This window comes from Tachyglossus aculeatus, chromosome 4, assembly GCF_015852505.1.
Source record: "Tachyglossus aculeatus isolate mTacAcu1 chromosome 4, mTacAcu1.pri, whole genome shotgun sequence".
Taxonomy (NCBI): Eukaryota; Metazoa; Chordata; class Mammalia; order Monotremata; family Tachyglossidae; genus Tachyglossus; species Tachyglossus aculeatus.
The window spans coordinates 42,835,213-42,851,284 of record NC_052069.1 but is presented as its reverse complement, the minus strand read 5'-3'; the positions used below and the strand labels follow the sequence as shown (position 1 = coordinate 42,851,284).

The 16,072-nt window shown below is 45.4% G+C and overlaps 1 protein-coding gene across 4 annotated transcripts in view; it reads left to right on the top strand.

Annotated features, from left to right (window-relative positions):
* Positions 1–800: 800 nt before the first annotated feature.
* The window catches only part of KYAT3 (kynurenine aminotransferase 3), a 61,868-nt gene continuing 46,596 nt past the window's right edge, over positions 801–16,072 (top strand). For 2 of the 4 annotated variants that reach the window (XM_038745769.1, XM_038745767.1), the window contains exons 1-4: positions 801–998; positions 5,816–5,916; positions 13,363–13,421; positions 14,360–14,504. In XM_038745769.1, the coding sequence (XP_038601697.1) occupies positions 5,818–5,916; positions 13,363–13,421; positions 14,360–14,504 (303 nt within the window). In that variant the 5' untranslated portion in view covers positions 801–998; positions 5,816–5,817. Of the gene's footprint in view, positions 999–5,776; positions 5,917–13,362; positions 13,422–14,359; positions 14,505–16,072 lie in introns of those variants that run through there. The other 2 variants (XM_038745770.1, XM_038745768.1) reach the window with 2 other exon arrangements.

Genomic DNA, 16,072 nt, shown 5'->3' with positions numbered 1-16,072 from the left:
TGTGTGTGTGTGCGTGTGTCTGGGAGTCAGTGGGCATGCGCAGATGTGGGAGGGGGCGGGAGGAGGAGAGGGAGGCGCGCGCGCGGGCGTGTGTGGGCTGAGAATCAGTGGGCATGCGCAGATGTGGAAGGGGCGGGGGAGAAGAGGGAGGTGCGCGCGTGTGGGGGGTGTGTGTCGGTGTAACTGGGCATGCGCAGATGTGGAAGGGGCGGGGGGAGAAGAGGGAGGCGTGCGCGTGTGTGGGTGGGTGTGTCGGTGTCAGTGGGCATGCGCGGAGGTGGAAAGGGAGGGAGGTGCGCAGGCGCCTGTGTATCTGGGTGTCTGTGGGTATGCGCAGATGTGGAAGGGGTGGGGCGGAGAACGGGGTGGGGGGGGGGGGGTGGGTGTGTGTGTGTGTGTGTGTGTGTGTGTTATTGGGCATGCGCAGATGTGAAAGGGGCGGTGGGAGGAGAGGGGGGCGCGTGTGTGGCTGGGAGTCGTTGGGCATGCGCAGATGTGGAAGGGGCGGAGAGGGAGGTGCGCGGGAGCCTGTGTGTGGCTGGGAGTCAGTGGGCATGCGCAGAAGTGGAAGGGGCGGGGGGAGGAGAGGGAGGTGCGTGCGTGTGTGTGGCTGGGAGTCAGTGGGTATGCGCAGATGTGGCAGGGGCGGGTGGAGGAGAGGGAGGCGCGCGCGCGCGCGCGTGTGTGTGTGTGTGTGTGTGTGTGTGTGTGTGGCTGGGAGTCAGTGGGCATGCGCAGACGTGGGAGAGGCGGGGGGAGGAGAGGGAGGATGAGGAGACGAGGGGAGGGGCCCGCCCTCGCGCCCGCTCTCTCTCCCTCCCTCCCTTCCTGAGGGGAATTTGAAAACGGGACGGTCCGGTTTTCCAAGCCCAAGAAGATTCCTGCTCACCGGGAGAAGGAGAGGAGCCTGACTCTTCCACTCTGTTTTTTTTTTTTTTTTACCGTTACTGAGAAGCAGCGCGGCTGAGTGGCAGGAGCCCGGCCTTTGGGAGCCAGAGGTCGTGAGTTCCAATCCCGTCTCCCCCACGGGTCTGCTGTGTGACCCTGGGCAAGTCGCTTCACTTCTCTGGGCCTCAGTTCCCTCATCTGGAAAATGGGGATGAAGACTGGGAGCCCCCCCCCCCGTGGGACAACCCGATTGGCAGAGAAGCAGCGTGGCTCAGTGGCAAGAGCCCGGGCTTTGGAGTCAGAGGTCATGGGTTCAAATCCCGGCCCCGCCACTTGTCAGCTGTGGGACTTTGGGCCAGTCACTTCACTTCTCTGGGCCTCAGTGACCTCATCTGGAAAATGGGGATGAAGACTGTGAGCCCCCTGTGGGACAACCTCATCAGCTTGTATCTATCCCGGCGCTTAGAACAGTGCTTCACACATTCATTCATTCATTCCTTCATTCAATCGTATTTATTGAGCGCTTGCTGTGTGCAGAGCACTGTACTAAGCGCTTGGGAAGTCCAAGTTGGCAACATATAGAGACGGTCCCCACCCAACAGTGGGCTCACAGTCTAGAAGGGGGAGACAGACAACAAAACAAAAGATAGTAACAAAAGAAAATAAATAGAATAGTAAATATGTACAAGTAAAATAAATAGAGTAAAACTTTTGTACATATTAATAAATGCCATTATTATTATTATGTATATAAACAGGTGCTGTGGGGAGGTGAAGGAGGTAGAGAGGAAGGAGGGAGCTCAAATGTGTATATATATATATACACCTATATATATATACTTAATAATAATAATGTTGGTATTTGTTAAGCGCTTACTATGTGCCAAGCACTGTTCTAAGCACTGGGGGAGATACAAGGTCATCAGGTTGCCCCCCGGGGGGCTCACAGTCTTAATCCCCATTTTATAGGTGAGATAACTGAGTCACAGAGAAGTGAAGTGACTTGCCCAGAGTCACACAGCTGATAAATGGAGGAGGCGGGATTAGAACCCATGACCTCTGACTCCAAAGCCCGGGCTCTTTCCACTGAGCCACGCTGCTTCCCCTATATATATAGGGGTGTGGGGAGGGGAAGGAGGTAAGGCGTGGGGGATGGGGAGGGGGCCCACTCTGGGGTAAGTGCTTAAAAAATGCCATCATCATTGTTATTATTATTGTGGCGCAATGTATTGGATTTATTGAGCACTTAAAGCCAGCCCTGAAAAGATAGAAATAGTGCCATAAAAGTTGACGGTTGCCATCACTCCTAGCAGGCTGAGCCTGTTGTTGGGTAGGGACCGTCTCTATATGTTGCCAACTTGTGCTTCCCAAGCGCTTAGTACAGTGCTCTGCACACAGTAAGCGCTCAATAAATACGATTGAATGAATGAATGTGTCTGTTATAGTGTCACACTTTCTCCCAAGCGCTTTGTCCAGCGCTCTTCTAGGCAATGAGCCCGTTGCTCGTTTAGGGATTGTCTCCATCTGCTCCCGAATTGTACTTTCCAAGCACTTAGTACAGTGCTCTGCACACAATAAGCGCTCAATAAATACAATTGAATGGAAGAATTCTCTTCAAACAGTAAGCATTCAGTAGATACGATTGATTGGTTAATGGAGTCCTGGCCATATGGAAGGTTTTCCGCCCACCCCTTGCGTGTCTTCAGTTCTCAATCAATCAGTCGTATTGATTGCTTACTGCATGCAGAGCACTGCCCTAAGCGCTGGGGAGAGAGCAGTATAACAGAGTTGGCCGACGTTCCCTGCTCACAATAATAATAATAATAATAATAATAATAATAATAATAATGGCATTTAAGCAGCACTTACTATGTGCAAAGCACTGTTAGAAGCGCTGGGGAGGTTACAAAGTGATCAGGTTGTCCCACGGGGGGCTCACAGTCTTAATCCCCATTTTACAGATGAGGTAACTGAGGCCCAGAGAAGTGAAGTGACTTGCCCAAGGTCACACAGCTGACAATTGGCAGAGCCAGGATTTGAACCCATGACCTCTGACTCCAAAGTCCGTGCTCTTTCCACTGAGCCACACTGACCTTATGGGCCTAGAGGGAGGATAGACAGTAATATAAAATTTAATTATTGATCGGAAGTATTAATTACTTAAAATTAATTGCTATAAATAAAATAAGTGCATTAATATAAATACATTGAAATGAATATAAATACATTGAAATGAATATAAATACATTTTCCCATAACACGTGTTTCTGTGGTTTGGCAAGAACACTGTTGGAGCATTCTTTTGATAATGCACACCTATCTGGGTAGAATTTAGTGTCGGAAGGAACAGTTGTGCAAAAGTGCATGGCGTCAGTCAAATGGAACATGACTTTTCCTTAATCGAGGTTCTTCAGGAACATAAATTCCCTGTTATAGGAAAACTGACTGAGTATGTAAGAAGCAAAAGAAGCCAAAACTCCTCACTCTCGGCTTCAAGGCTGTCCATCCCCTCGCCCCCTCCTACCTCCCCTCCCTTCTCTGCTTCTCCAGCCCAGCCCGCACCCTCCGCTCCTCTGCCGCCGCTAACCTCCTCACTGGGCCTCGTGTTTTTTTTTTTTTATAATGGCATTTATTAAGCACTTACTATGTGCAAAGCACCGTTCTAAGCGCTGGGGACATTACAAAGTGATCAGGTTGTCCCACGGGGGGCTCACAGTTTTAATCCCAATTTTACAGATGAGGTAACTGAGGCACAGAGAAGTGACTTGCCCAAAGTCACACAGCTGACAGTTGGCGGAGCTGGGATTTGAACCCATGACCTCCGACTCCAAAGCCCAGGCTCTTTCCACTGAGAGACGCTGCTTCTCATGCTGCTGAGCCACGCTCGTTCTTGCCTGTCCCGCCGTCGACCCTCGGCCCACGTCCTTTCCCTGTCCCGGAGTGCCCTCCCTCCACAAATCCGCCAAACTAGCTCTCTTCCCCTCTTCAAAGCCCTACTGCGAGCTCACCTCCTCCAGGAGGCCTTCCCAGACTGAGTCCTCCCTGTCCCTCCTACTCCCTCCCTCTGTCCTACCCCCTTCCCCTCCCCGCAGCACTTGTGTATATTTGTACATATTAATAATAATAATAACAATAATAATAATGGCATTTATTAAGCGCTTACTATGTGCAAAGCACCGTTCTAAGCGCTGGGGAGGTTACAAGGTGATCAGGTTGTCCCACGGGGGGCTCACAGTCTTCATCCCCATTTGACAGATGAGGTCACTGAGGCCCAGAGAAGTGAAGTGACTCGCCCAAAGTCACACAGCTGACAATTGGCAGAGCTGGGATTTGAACCCGTGAACTCTGACTCCAAAGCCCGGGCTCTTTCCACTGAGCCACGCTGCTTCTCATATTGATTAGTCTATTTTATTGATGTGTATATAGCTATAATTCCATTTATTCTGATGGTGTTGACACCTGTCTACTTGTTTTGTTTTGTTGTCCGTCTCCCCCTTCTAGACTGTGAGCCCATTGTTGGGGAGGGATTGTCTCTATCTGTTTCCGAATTGTACTTTCCAAGTGCTTAGTACAGTGCTCTGCACACAGTAAGTGCTCAATAAATACAATTGATAGAATAAATATGGTTGAATGAACAATGGTAAGAGAGAAAGACTGTAGTAATTACCCAACTGCCATTTCTTCTGCAAGAACCTCTACCATTCAGTTAATTCTTACCTCTTAATAACTACTAGTTTCTCTTAGAGAAGAGAAACTAGGCCAGTGTGCATATGTGTAATAATAATTATAATGATGGCATTTATTAAGCGCTTACTATGTGCAAAGCAATGTTCTGAGCGCTGGGGAGGTTACAAGGTGATCAGGTTGTCCCACGGGGGGCTCACAGTCTTCCTCCCCATTTGACAGATGAGGTCACTGAAGCACAGAGAAGTTAAGTGATTTGTCCAAAGTCACACAGTATATTATGTTACTATTGGGATGAAGCCCACTGTTGGGTAGGGACCGTCTCTATATGTTGCTAACTTGTACTTCCCAAGCGCTTAGTACAGTGCTCTGCACACAGTAAGCGCTCAATAAATACGATCGAATGAATGAATAAATTCACCCTATAGCACGGATCCACTCAGAGCATGTCTCTGGAGGCTGCCCCTAATATTTTAGTTGTTGGAAGTACTTTTTAAAGAAAAGCCAAATAAAACCCTGAGGCTGTAGGGTCTTTTTAAATAAGCTTCTGAATAATCATTAACCTGAAGCAACTCTCATGCTGTGCTAACATGAATTGAATTTGTTCCAGTGACCTCTAAATGAAGAGCTTGAATCTTCGAACGGGTCCTTTGACTAAAATAGCTTTAATTTTGATAGTTCCCAGTAGAAGGAATTTTTATTTACTGTTCATTGGCCCTACTGAGAGCTCACCTCCTCCAGGAGGCCTTCCCAGACTGAGCCCCTTCCTTCCTCTCCCCCTCGTCCCCCTCTCCATCCCCCCATCTTACCTCCATCCCTTCCCCACAGCACCTGTATATATGTTTGTACATATTTATTACTCTATTTATTTATTTTACTTGTACATTATTCTATTTATTTTATTTTCTTAGTATGTTTGGTTTTATTCCCTGTCTCCCCCTTTTAGACTGTGAGCCCACTGTTGAGTAGGGACTGTCTCTATATGTTGCCAACGTGTACTTCCCAAGCGCTTAGTACAGTGCTCTGCACGCAGTAAGCGCTCAATAAATACGATTGATTGATTGATATTTGTGGAAGATACAGCAAAATGAACCTGTTAGAACGATTTTAGTCACAGAGGAGATTTCAGGCTCCATTTTTTTAGCAGTATCTAAAGTACCAGCTTCGTGTCTGTCATCGGCAAAGTATTAGATCGTGATATACCGTACTGACTGTTTTTTTCTTTTCTGTGATTATCATGCAGACATGTTTTTAGCACAGAAGAGCCTATGCTGCCTTGGCAATAAAGCACATCTGTTGAAGATGGTTTCTATTTCAAGATTCCTCACACTTTCTACGTGTGCAGTATGTATTGCTAATCACATGTAGAAAAACGACCGTGCGTTGTTACGTAGCCTTGCAGTGATGCACTCACGTTCTGGTGTCTCCTTTTTAAAAAAATGTTTTGGAGCAATAATGGAATAGAAATATTTTTGCTGTATTGAACTTAGTACTAGTACTAAGTTCTAAGTACTAGTACTTAGTACTTAGAACTTCGTACTACTGGTACTAAGCACTTACTCTGTGCAGAGCGATGTACTAAGCGCTGGGAAAGAGTGTAAAAGTGGGAATTAGACGCGGACCTCGTCCCCTAGAGGCTTACGGTCTCTGAGATCGAGCCGTCTCTGAAGCTGGATCAGCTACACAAAATATTTTCCCTTTTTCTCTTCAGATATGAATTCCTGACAGTACATTACTGGGAGACTTACCGTTTATTTTATCTAGAAAAGCAAATTTTAGAATATGGGGTATCCTAGGTAGGGATGTCAGGATCCGAAAACTAAGCATTAGCTTTCTTATTTTTGAAAGGAATTACTAGTATCTATTTTTTTTTTATTATTAAAGCATCAGATCATTTTTGCCCTAGAAACTACTTTGTGGGTGGGTTTGCATGTTTTGACAACCACACTATTTCATGGGGTAGGATGTAGCCTATCTACCGTCTGTTGTGGCCTATGATCTTCCTACTTTTGCGTGAAATACTACAGCTTAGCCTCCCTAACTCCAGTCTCTCTCAACTCTAGTCCATATTTTACTCTCCTTGCCGGATCTTAGCACTAAATAATTTTTCCACGTGTGTCTCCCCACTCCTCAGAAACCTCCAGTGATGGATTGATCATCCATCTCTACATCAAACAGAAGCAGCGTGTCTTCCAGCGCTTAGAACAGTGCCTGGCACATAGTAAGCGCCTAAGAAATGCCATCATTATCAATCGAAAGAGCAGGGGCTTGGGACTCAAAGGTCATTCATTCATTCAATTGTATTTATTGAGCGCTTACGGTGTGCAGAGCACTGTACTAAGCGCTTGGGAAGTACAAGGTCATGGGTTCTAATCCTGGCTCTACCACTTGTCAGCTTTGTGACTTCGGGCAGATCATTTAATTTCTCTGTGCCTCACTTACCCCATCTGGAAGATGGGGATTAAGACTGCGAGCCCCACCAGGGACAACTTGATAACCTTGTGTCTCGCCCAGCACTGAGAACAGTGCTTGGCATGTAGTAAGCACTTAACGAATACCAGCCCACTCCTGGGTAGGGACCGTCTCCATATGTTGTCAACTTGTACTTCCCAAGCGCTTAGTACAGTGCTCTGCACACAGTAAGCGCTCAATAAATACGATTGATTGATTACTATCATTGGTTTGGAGAAGCAGCGGGGCTCAGCGGAAAGAGCCCGGGCTTTGGAGTCAGAGGTTCAAATCCCGGCTCCGCCAGTTGTCAGCTGGGTGACTCTGGTCAAGTCATTTAACTTCTCTGGGCCTCAGTTCCCTCATCTGTAAAATGGGGGTGAAGACTGTGAGCCCCTCATGGGACAACTTGATCATCTTGTATCCTCCCCAGTGCTTAGAACGGTGCTTTGCATATAATAAGTGCTTAATAAATGCCATTATTATTATTATTATTATTATTATTATTATTATTATAAAGGCACTGCCAGCTCTCCCCACCTTACCTAACCTCTCTAATCTTTTACTTCAGTCCAAGCTGCACACTTTGCTCCTTTTAATCCAGTCTACTCAATATACCTCAGTCTCATCTCTCTCTCTTGCCGCCAACCCCTTGCTCCTGTTCTCCTCCTGGCCTGGGACTCCTTCCTCCATCATATTCAATAGACCACTGCTCTCCCTACCTTCAAAGCCCTACTAAAATCATATTTCCCCAGAGAGGCCTTCCCTGACTAACCCCTCATTTCCACCCTATTCATCTTCTCGAACGCATCACCTCTACCCTTCCGTCTGGGAGCAGCATGGCTCAGTGGAAAGAGCACGGGCTTTGGCGTCAGAGGTCATTCATTCATTCAGTTGTATTTATTGAGCGCTTCCTGTGTGCAGAGCACTGTACTAAGCGCTTGGGAAGTACAAGTTGGCGACATATAACAGTGCCCAGCGCTTAGAACAGTGCTTTGCACATAGTAAGCACTTAATAAATGCCATTATTATTATTATTATCATATAGAGACGGTCCCTACCCAACAGCGGGCTCACAGTCTAGAAGGGGGAGACAGACAACAAAACAAAAGATATTAACCAAATAAAATAAATAGAATAGTAAATATGTCTTTAAAAACTTTAGCTCAATCAATCAATCGTATTTATTGAGCACTTATTGTGTGCAGAGCACTGTACTAAGTGCTTGGGAAGTACAAGTTGGCAACATATAACAGTGCCCAGTGCTTAGAACAGTGCTTTGCACATAGTAATCACTTAATAAATGCCATTATTATTATTATTATCATATAGAGACGGTCCCTACCCAACAGCGGGCTCCCAGTCTAGAAGGGGGAGACAGACAACAAAACAAAACATATTAACCAAATAAAATAAATAGAATAGTAAATATGTCTTTAAAAACTTTAGATCAATCAATCAATCGTATTGAGTGCTTACTATGTGCAGAGCACTGTACTAAGCGCTTGGGAAGTACAAGTTGGCAACATATAGAGACAGTCCCTACCCAACAGTGGGCTCACAGTCTAAAAGGGGGAGACAGACAACGAAACCAAACATACTAACAAAATAAAATAAATAGAATAGATATGTACAAGTAAAATAAATAAATAAATAGAGTAATAAATATGTACAAACATACATACATATATACAGGTGCTGTGGGGAAGGGAAGGAGGTAAGATAGGGGAGATGGAGAGGGAGAGGAAGGAAGGGACTCAGTCTGGGAAGGCCTCCTGGAGGAGGTGAGCTCTCAGTAGGGCCTTGAAGGGATCTTTCTATTCTCTGCACTTACACAGTATTTACTGGATTATAAATCAAGCGGATTCTCTTTTTCATTCATTCAATAGTATTTATTGAGCGCTTACTGTGTGCAGGTCATGAGTTCAAATCCCGGCTCCGCCAATTGTCAGCTGGGTGACTTCGGGCTAGTCACTTCACTTCTCTGGGCCTCAGTGACCTCATCTGTAAAGCGGGGATTAAGACTGTGAGCCCCCCGTGGGACAACCTGATCACCTTGTAACCTCCCCAGCGCTTAGAACAGTGCTTTGCACATAGTAAGTACTTAATAAATGCCATTATTATTATTATTATTATTTAAGCATTTTAATACTTCAGGCCCACAGCTCTTAGGTACGTATCTTTTATACTCTGTTAGCTTCCTGAACTGCAATTTGCCATAATGTGTGTCTCTCCGCCACTCCTGTCACCTTTCCCCCTCACCCCCCACACACAAAATTGTGAGCTCCTTGACTCCGGGGATTGTGTCTCCGATTCTAGTCCACCCTCCCAAGCTCTTAGTACAGTGCTGTGCACATAGTACGCACTCAGTCGACACCACTGATTTGGTTGAGAAAAGCAAGTAGAAGTTCAGTGAGGAGCGTAATAAACTTTTATTTCTAGGAATGGAGATAGACCTGATTGAATCTCAATCAAGCAGTCCTATTTATTGGGCACCTTCCGTGTCTAGGGTGGCTACTGACCGCCCTCACCGATACCGGACAAGGAGGCACAGGTGACATTGCGTGGCTCAGTGGAAAGAGCCCGGGCTTTGGAGTCAGAGGTCATGGGTTCAAATCCCGGCTCCGCCAGCTGTCAGCTGGGTGACTTTGGGCAAGTCACTTCACTTCTCTGGGCCTCAGTTACCTCAGCTGTCAAATGGGGATTAAGATTGTGAGCCCCACGTGGGACAACCTGATCACCATGTATCCCCCCAGTGCTTCGAAGAGTGCTTTGCACATAGTAAGCGCTTAACAAATACCGTCATTATTATTATTCTCTGAGCCTCAGTTCCCTCATCTGTCAAATGGGGATGAAGACTGTGAGCCCCACCTAAGACAACCTGATGACCTTGTATCTCCCCCAGCGCTTAGAACAGTGCTTTGCACATAGTAAGCGCTTAATAAATGCCATTATTATTATTATTATTATTCTCTGAGCCTCAGTTCCCTCATCTGTCAAATGGGGATGTAGACTGTGAGCCCCCCGTGGGACAACCTGATCACCTTGTAACCTCCCCAGCGCTTAGAACAGTGCTTTGCACATAGTAAGCACTTAATAAATGCCATCATGATTGTTATTATTATTCTCTGAGCCTCAGTTCCCTCATCTGTCAAATGGGGATGAAGACTGTGAGCCCCACCTAAGACAACCTGATGACCTTGTATCTCCCCCAGCGCTTGGAACAGTGCTTTGCACATAGTAAGCGCTTAATAAATGCCATCATTATCATTATTATTCTCTGAGCCTCAGTTCCCTCATCTGTCAAATGGGGATGAAGACTGTAAGCCCCACCCAAGACAACCTGATGACCTTGTATCTCCCCCAGCGCTTAGAACAGTGCTTTGCACATAGTAAGCGCTTAATAAATGCCATCATCATTATTATTATTATTCTCTGAGCCTCAGTTCCCTCATCTGTCAAATGGGGATGAAGACTGTAAGCCCCACCCAAGACAACCTGATGACCTTGTATCTCCCCCAGCGCTTAGAACAGTGCTTTGCACATAGTAAGCCCTTAATAAATGCCATCATTATTGTTATTATTATTCTCTGAGCCTCAGTTCCCTCATCTGTCAAATGGGGATGAAGACTGTGAGCCCCACCTAAGACAACCTGATGACCTTGTATCTCCCCCAGCGCTTAGAACAGTGCTTGCCACATAGTAAGCGCTTAACAAATACCATCATCATTATTATCAATTTTGTTTTTGACTTTCGTAACAGAAATGTCAAGTCCAGGGATCCCAGGCTGAACAGCCAGACCTAAGCCCTTGCAGGCCCCAGCACCAATTATGCCCTGGACTGATCTGATGTAATAATAATAATAATAATAATAATAATAATAGTATTTGTAAAGCGGTTATTGGGTGGCAAGCACTATTTTAAGTGCTGGGGTAGATACAAGATAAGTTGGACATAGTCCTTCTCTAAATTAGAGAAGCAGCGTGGCTCAGTGGAAAAGAGCCCGGGCTCTGGAGTCAGAGGTCATGGGTTCTAATCCCGGCTCCACCAATTGTCAGCTGGGTGACTTTGGGTAAGTCACTTCACTTCTCTAGACTGTGAGCCCACCGTTGGGTAGGGACTGTCTCTGTATGTTGCCAACTTGTACTTCCCAAGCGCTTAGTACAGTGCTCTGCACACAGTAAGCGCTCAATAAATACGATTGATTGATTCTCTGTGCCTCAGTTACCTCATCTGTAAAATGGGGATTAAGACTGTGAGCCTCACGTGGGACACCTGATCACCTTGTAACCTCCCCAGCGCTTAGAACGGTGCTTTGCACATAATAAGCGCTTAATAAATGCCATCATTATTATTATTATTATTCCATGGGGCTCACAGCCTGAGTAGGGGAGAGCAGGATTGAAACCCCATTTTTCAGATGAGGAAACCGAGGCGCAGAGAAGTGACGCGACTTGCCCCAAGTGGCGGAGTTGGGGTTAGAACCCAGGTCTTCATCACCATCATCAATCGTATTTATTGAGCGCTTACTATGTGCAGAGCACTGTCTTCCGCCTGTCAGGCTCGTGTGCTCCTTCCATTGGGCCACGCTGCTTCGTGAGCCAGTCGCAAGCTAGGACCCGGGATAGGGAAGTGAGAAGCCTGAAACGTTCACTATCATCATCAATCGTATTTATTGAGCGCTTACTGTGTGCAGAGCACTGTACTAAGCGCTTGGGAAGTCCAAGTTGGCAACATAGACAGTCGCTACCCAACAGCGGGCTCACAGTCTAAAAGACAAATCCCGGAGACAGGAGATGAGGTAAATTTGGAGAGCAGAGTCTTTTAGACTGTGAGCCCGCTGTTGGGTAGGGACCGTCTCTAGATGTTGCCAACTTGGACTTCCCAAGCGCTTAGTACAGTGCTCTGCACACAGTAAGCGCTCAATAAATACGATTGATGATGATGACAGTGGCACACTTCAGCGCTGTCGTTGCTATTGTTGGTTTGGCCTACATTCTCAGTCACTAGGAACGTGCAGAGTTGGGGCCAAACAAAATTTTCTGCTCCGAAAAATTACCTCGTCGCACCAGGGAAGGCAAGTCCGGAAAGTGTCTAGTGGGAAAACCACATGGACCCGGGATTCGGGACACCTGGGCTCTACTCCCAGCTCTGCCACTGGTCAGCTGTGTAGTAATAATAATAATAATAATAATAATAATAATAATGGCATTTATTAAGCGCTTACAAAGTGCAAAGCACTGTACTAAGCGCTGGAACCCTGGGCCACGCATTTTCCTCATCTATAGTAATAATAATGGCATTGCACATATTTATTACTCTATCTTGTACATATCTATTCTATTTATTTTATTTTGTTAGTATGTTTGGTTTTGTTGTCTGTCTCCCCCTTCTAGACTGTGAGCCCACTGTTGGGTAGGGACCGTCTCTGTGTGTTGCCGACTTGTACTTCCCAAGCGCTTAGTACAGTGCTCTGCGCACAGTAAGCGCTCAATAAATATGATTGATTGATTGACTGATTAAGCGCTTACTATGCGCAAAGCACCGTTCTAAGCGCAGGGGAGGTTACGAGGTGATCAGGTTGTCCCACGGGGGGCTCACAGTCTTCATCCCCATTTTACAGAATATAAATGTAAAATGTAAAACTTTTTCATCTGTAAAACGGGGATAAGGAACCTGCTTTCCTTTAGCGCTTAGATTGTGACCCCGGTGACGGACAGGGGCTGTGGCCCATAGGATTATTTTTTTTAATCTACCCCAGCATGTAGACCAGAGTTTGGAAGGTCATTCATTAGTGCTTAGTAAATAATAATAATGATGGCATTTATTAAGCGCTTACTATGGGCAAAGCACTCTTCTAAGTGCTGGGGAGGTTACAAGGTGATCAGGTTGTCCCTCGTGGGGCTCACAGATTTAATCCCCATTTTCCAGATGAGGTAACTGAGGCCCAGAGAAGTGAAGTGACTTGCCCAAAGTCACACAGCTGACAATTGGCGGAGCCAGGATTTGAACCCATGACCTCTGACTCCAAAGCCCGGGCTCTTTCCTACTGAGCCACGCTGCTTCTCTGTAGTAGTAAATACTATTCCCACTGAAATGTCAAAGACATCAACAAGCAAGCAAAATGGGGATTAAGACTGTGAGCCCCATGTGGGACAACCTGATCACCTTGTATCCCCCCCCATAGTAAGCACATAGTAAACGCTTAATAAATGCCATTATTATTATTATTATTATCATTAAATCAAGGGTTAATTTAGATGCTAGAGCCGTAGGGCGATCTGTGCAGTTATAAAATCTGCAGTGTTTCATTAACTCTTTTGTCTGTTTACACCCTGCAGAAAATGTCTTCAAAGCTCAAGAATGCCAAAAGAATAGAAGGACTCGATAGTAATGTGTGGTGAGTATTGAGGAAAAAAAAAATGACTAATTTAAGTATTGTTTTCAGGTATCTGTTTTTTTTTTATGGTCTTTGCCACGGGGCCAGCACTGTACTAAGCCCTGGGGTAGATGGAAGGTAACGAGGTTAGACACAGTCCGTGTCCCACGTGGGACTCACAGCCTTAATCCCCATTTTACAGATGAGGTAACCGAGGCTCAGCGAAGTGAAGTGACTGGCCCAAGGTCACACATCTGACAAGCGGTGGAGCCAGGATTAAAACCCATGGAAATGGAATGTTTGTCGGTGTTTTTTAACTCATTAAATTTCGGGGGACTACAAGAGAGGAAATATTTCTCACGAACTCTGGGTTGTATGAAAAATTACCTCATTGCACCAGAAGTATACTAGTCCAGAAAGTGTGCTAGTCACAAAAAGCACAAGAACCTGGAACTAATCAATCCATCCATGGTACTCACTCTGTGCGGAGTCCAAAGCAGCAGAATTAGCAGGCGTGTTCCGTGCTCATAGTGAACTTACAGTCTGGAGGCGAGAAGCCGTTTATACTCATGTACTCTATTTGTTTATTTATTTATTTTATTTGTACATATCTATTCTATTTATTTTATTTTGTCAGTATGTTTGGTTTTGTTCTCTGTCTCCCCCTTCTAGACTGTGAGCCCACTGTTGGGTAGGGACTGTCTCTATATGTTGCCAATTTGTACTTCCCAAGCGCTTAGTACAGTGCTCTGCACATAGCAAGCGCTCAATAAATACGATTGATGATGATAAAAGAAATCGGGCTGTAGGTGAACATTTTGAGTGCATAATTTCTGGATTCGCAGGGGTCATCAAGAAGTAGTTCTTTCTGTTTAGTACGGTACTTTGAACACGCGGTGCGGGCAAGGCGATCTGGAATTGCGCCCAATTTTTAAAATGTTTCCCTGTCTTTATTTCAGGGTTGAATTTACACAATTGGCTGCGGACCCCTCCGTCGTGAATCTTGGCCAAGGTCTTCCGGATATATCTCCTCCTCCGTACGTTAAGGAAGAACTAGCCAAAGCGGCGGGAATTGATAGAATGAATCAATACACCCGGGGCTTTGTAAGTTATCACGCAACAAGTTGGAAGATTTGTTGTCTGTGAACATTTATTTTTTTAAACCTGGGCCTCTTTTACGTTCTTTAAATCGATTCTTTCCTTCTTTCTCCCGGAATACAGTTGCTCTAGTGGAGGTTGTAGCTGCTAATAATCTGTTTTTCTTCCCCTTTCTGTACTCTTTAGCCAAAATGTTTTCCTAGTAGCCAAATCTAAGCATGTAGGCGATGTGATGGGTGGATAAATTGGAAACTGTTTCAGCTTGGACTCCAATTTTCTGGATCAGTCATTGGTTTTTATCTTGTGCTTAGCTGTTTAACAGAAATAGTACCCCAGTGGTAGTAGTTTGACAAGGTGAGGTTATACAGGTGGATAAATTGGAAACTGTCTCAGCTTGGACTCCAATTTTCTGGATCAATCATTGGTTTTTATCTTGTGCTTAGCTGTCTAACAGAAATAGTATCCCAGTGGTAGTAGTTTGACAAGGTGAAGTTATACGGGTGGATAAATTGGAAACTGTTTCAGCTTGGACTCCAATTTTCTGGATCAATCATTGGTTTTTATCTTGCGCTTAGCTGTTTAACAGAAATAGTATCTCAGTGGTAGTAGTTTGATAAGGTGAGGTTATACGGGTGGATAAATTGGAAACTGTTTCAGCTTGGACTCCCAATTTTCTGGATCAATCATTGGTTTTTATCTAGTGCTTAGCTTTCTAGCAGAAATATTAGAGAAGCAGCGTGGCTCAGTGGACAGAGCCCGGGCTTTGGAGTCAGAGGTCATGGGTTCAAATTCCGGCTCCGCCACTTGTCAGCTGTGTGACTCTGGGCAAGTCGCTTCACTTCTCTGTGCCTCAGTTCCCTCATCTGGAAAATGGGGATTAAGATTGTGAGCTCCACATGGGACAACTTGATCACCTCGTATTCTCCCCAGCGCTTAGAACAGTGCTTTGCACATAGCAAGTGCTTAACAAATACCAAATATTATCCCAGCGGTAGTAGTTTGACAAGGTGAGGAGGAGGTGAGGCCTCCTCCAGGAGGCCTTCCCAGACTGAGCCCCTTCCTTCCTCTCCCCCTCGTCCCCCTCTCCATCCCCCCCATCTTACCTCCTTCCCTTCCCCACGACACCTGTATATACGTATGTTTGTACATATTTATTACTCTATTTATTTATTTTACTTGTACATATCTATTCTATTTATTTTATTTTGTTGGTAGGTTTGGTTTTGTTCTCTGTCTCCCCCTTTTACACTGCGAGCCCACTGTTGGGTAGGGACTGTCTCTATATGTTGCCAATTTGTACTTCCCAAGCGCTTAGTACAGTGCTCTGCACATAGTAAGTGCTCAATAAATATGATTGATTGATTGATTGATTATAACCCCTTGAGCCAACGCTTTCTACGTCTGTCTCCCCCTCTAGTCTGTAAACTCGTTGCGGGCAGGGAATGGGTCCGTTTATTGTTATAATAATAATAATAATAATAATAATAATAATGGCATTTGTTAAGCGCTTACTATGTGCAAAGCACTGTTCTAAGCGCTGGGGAGGATACAAGGTGATTAAGTTGTCCCACATG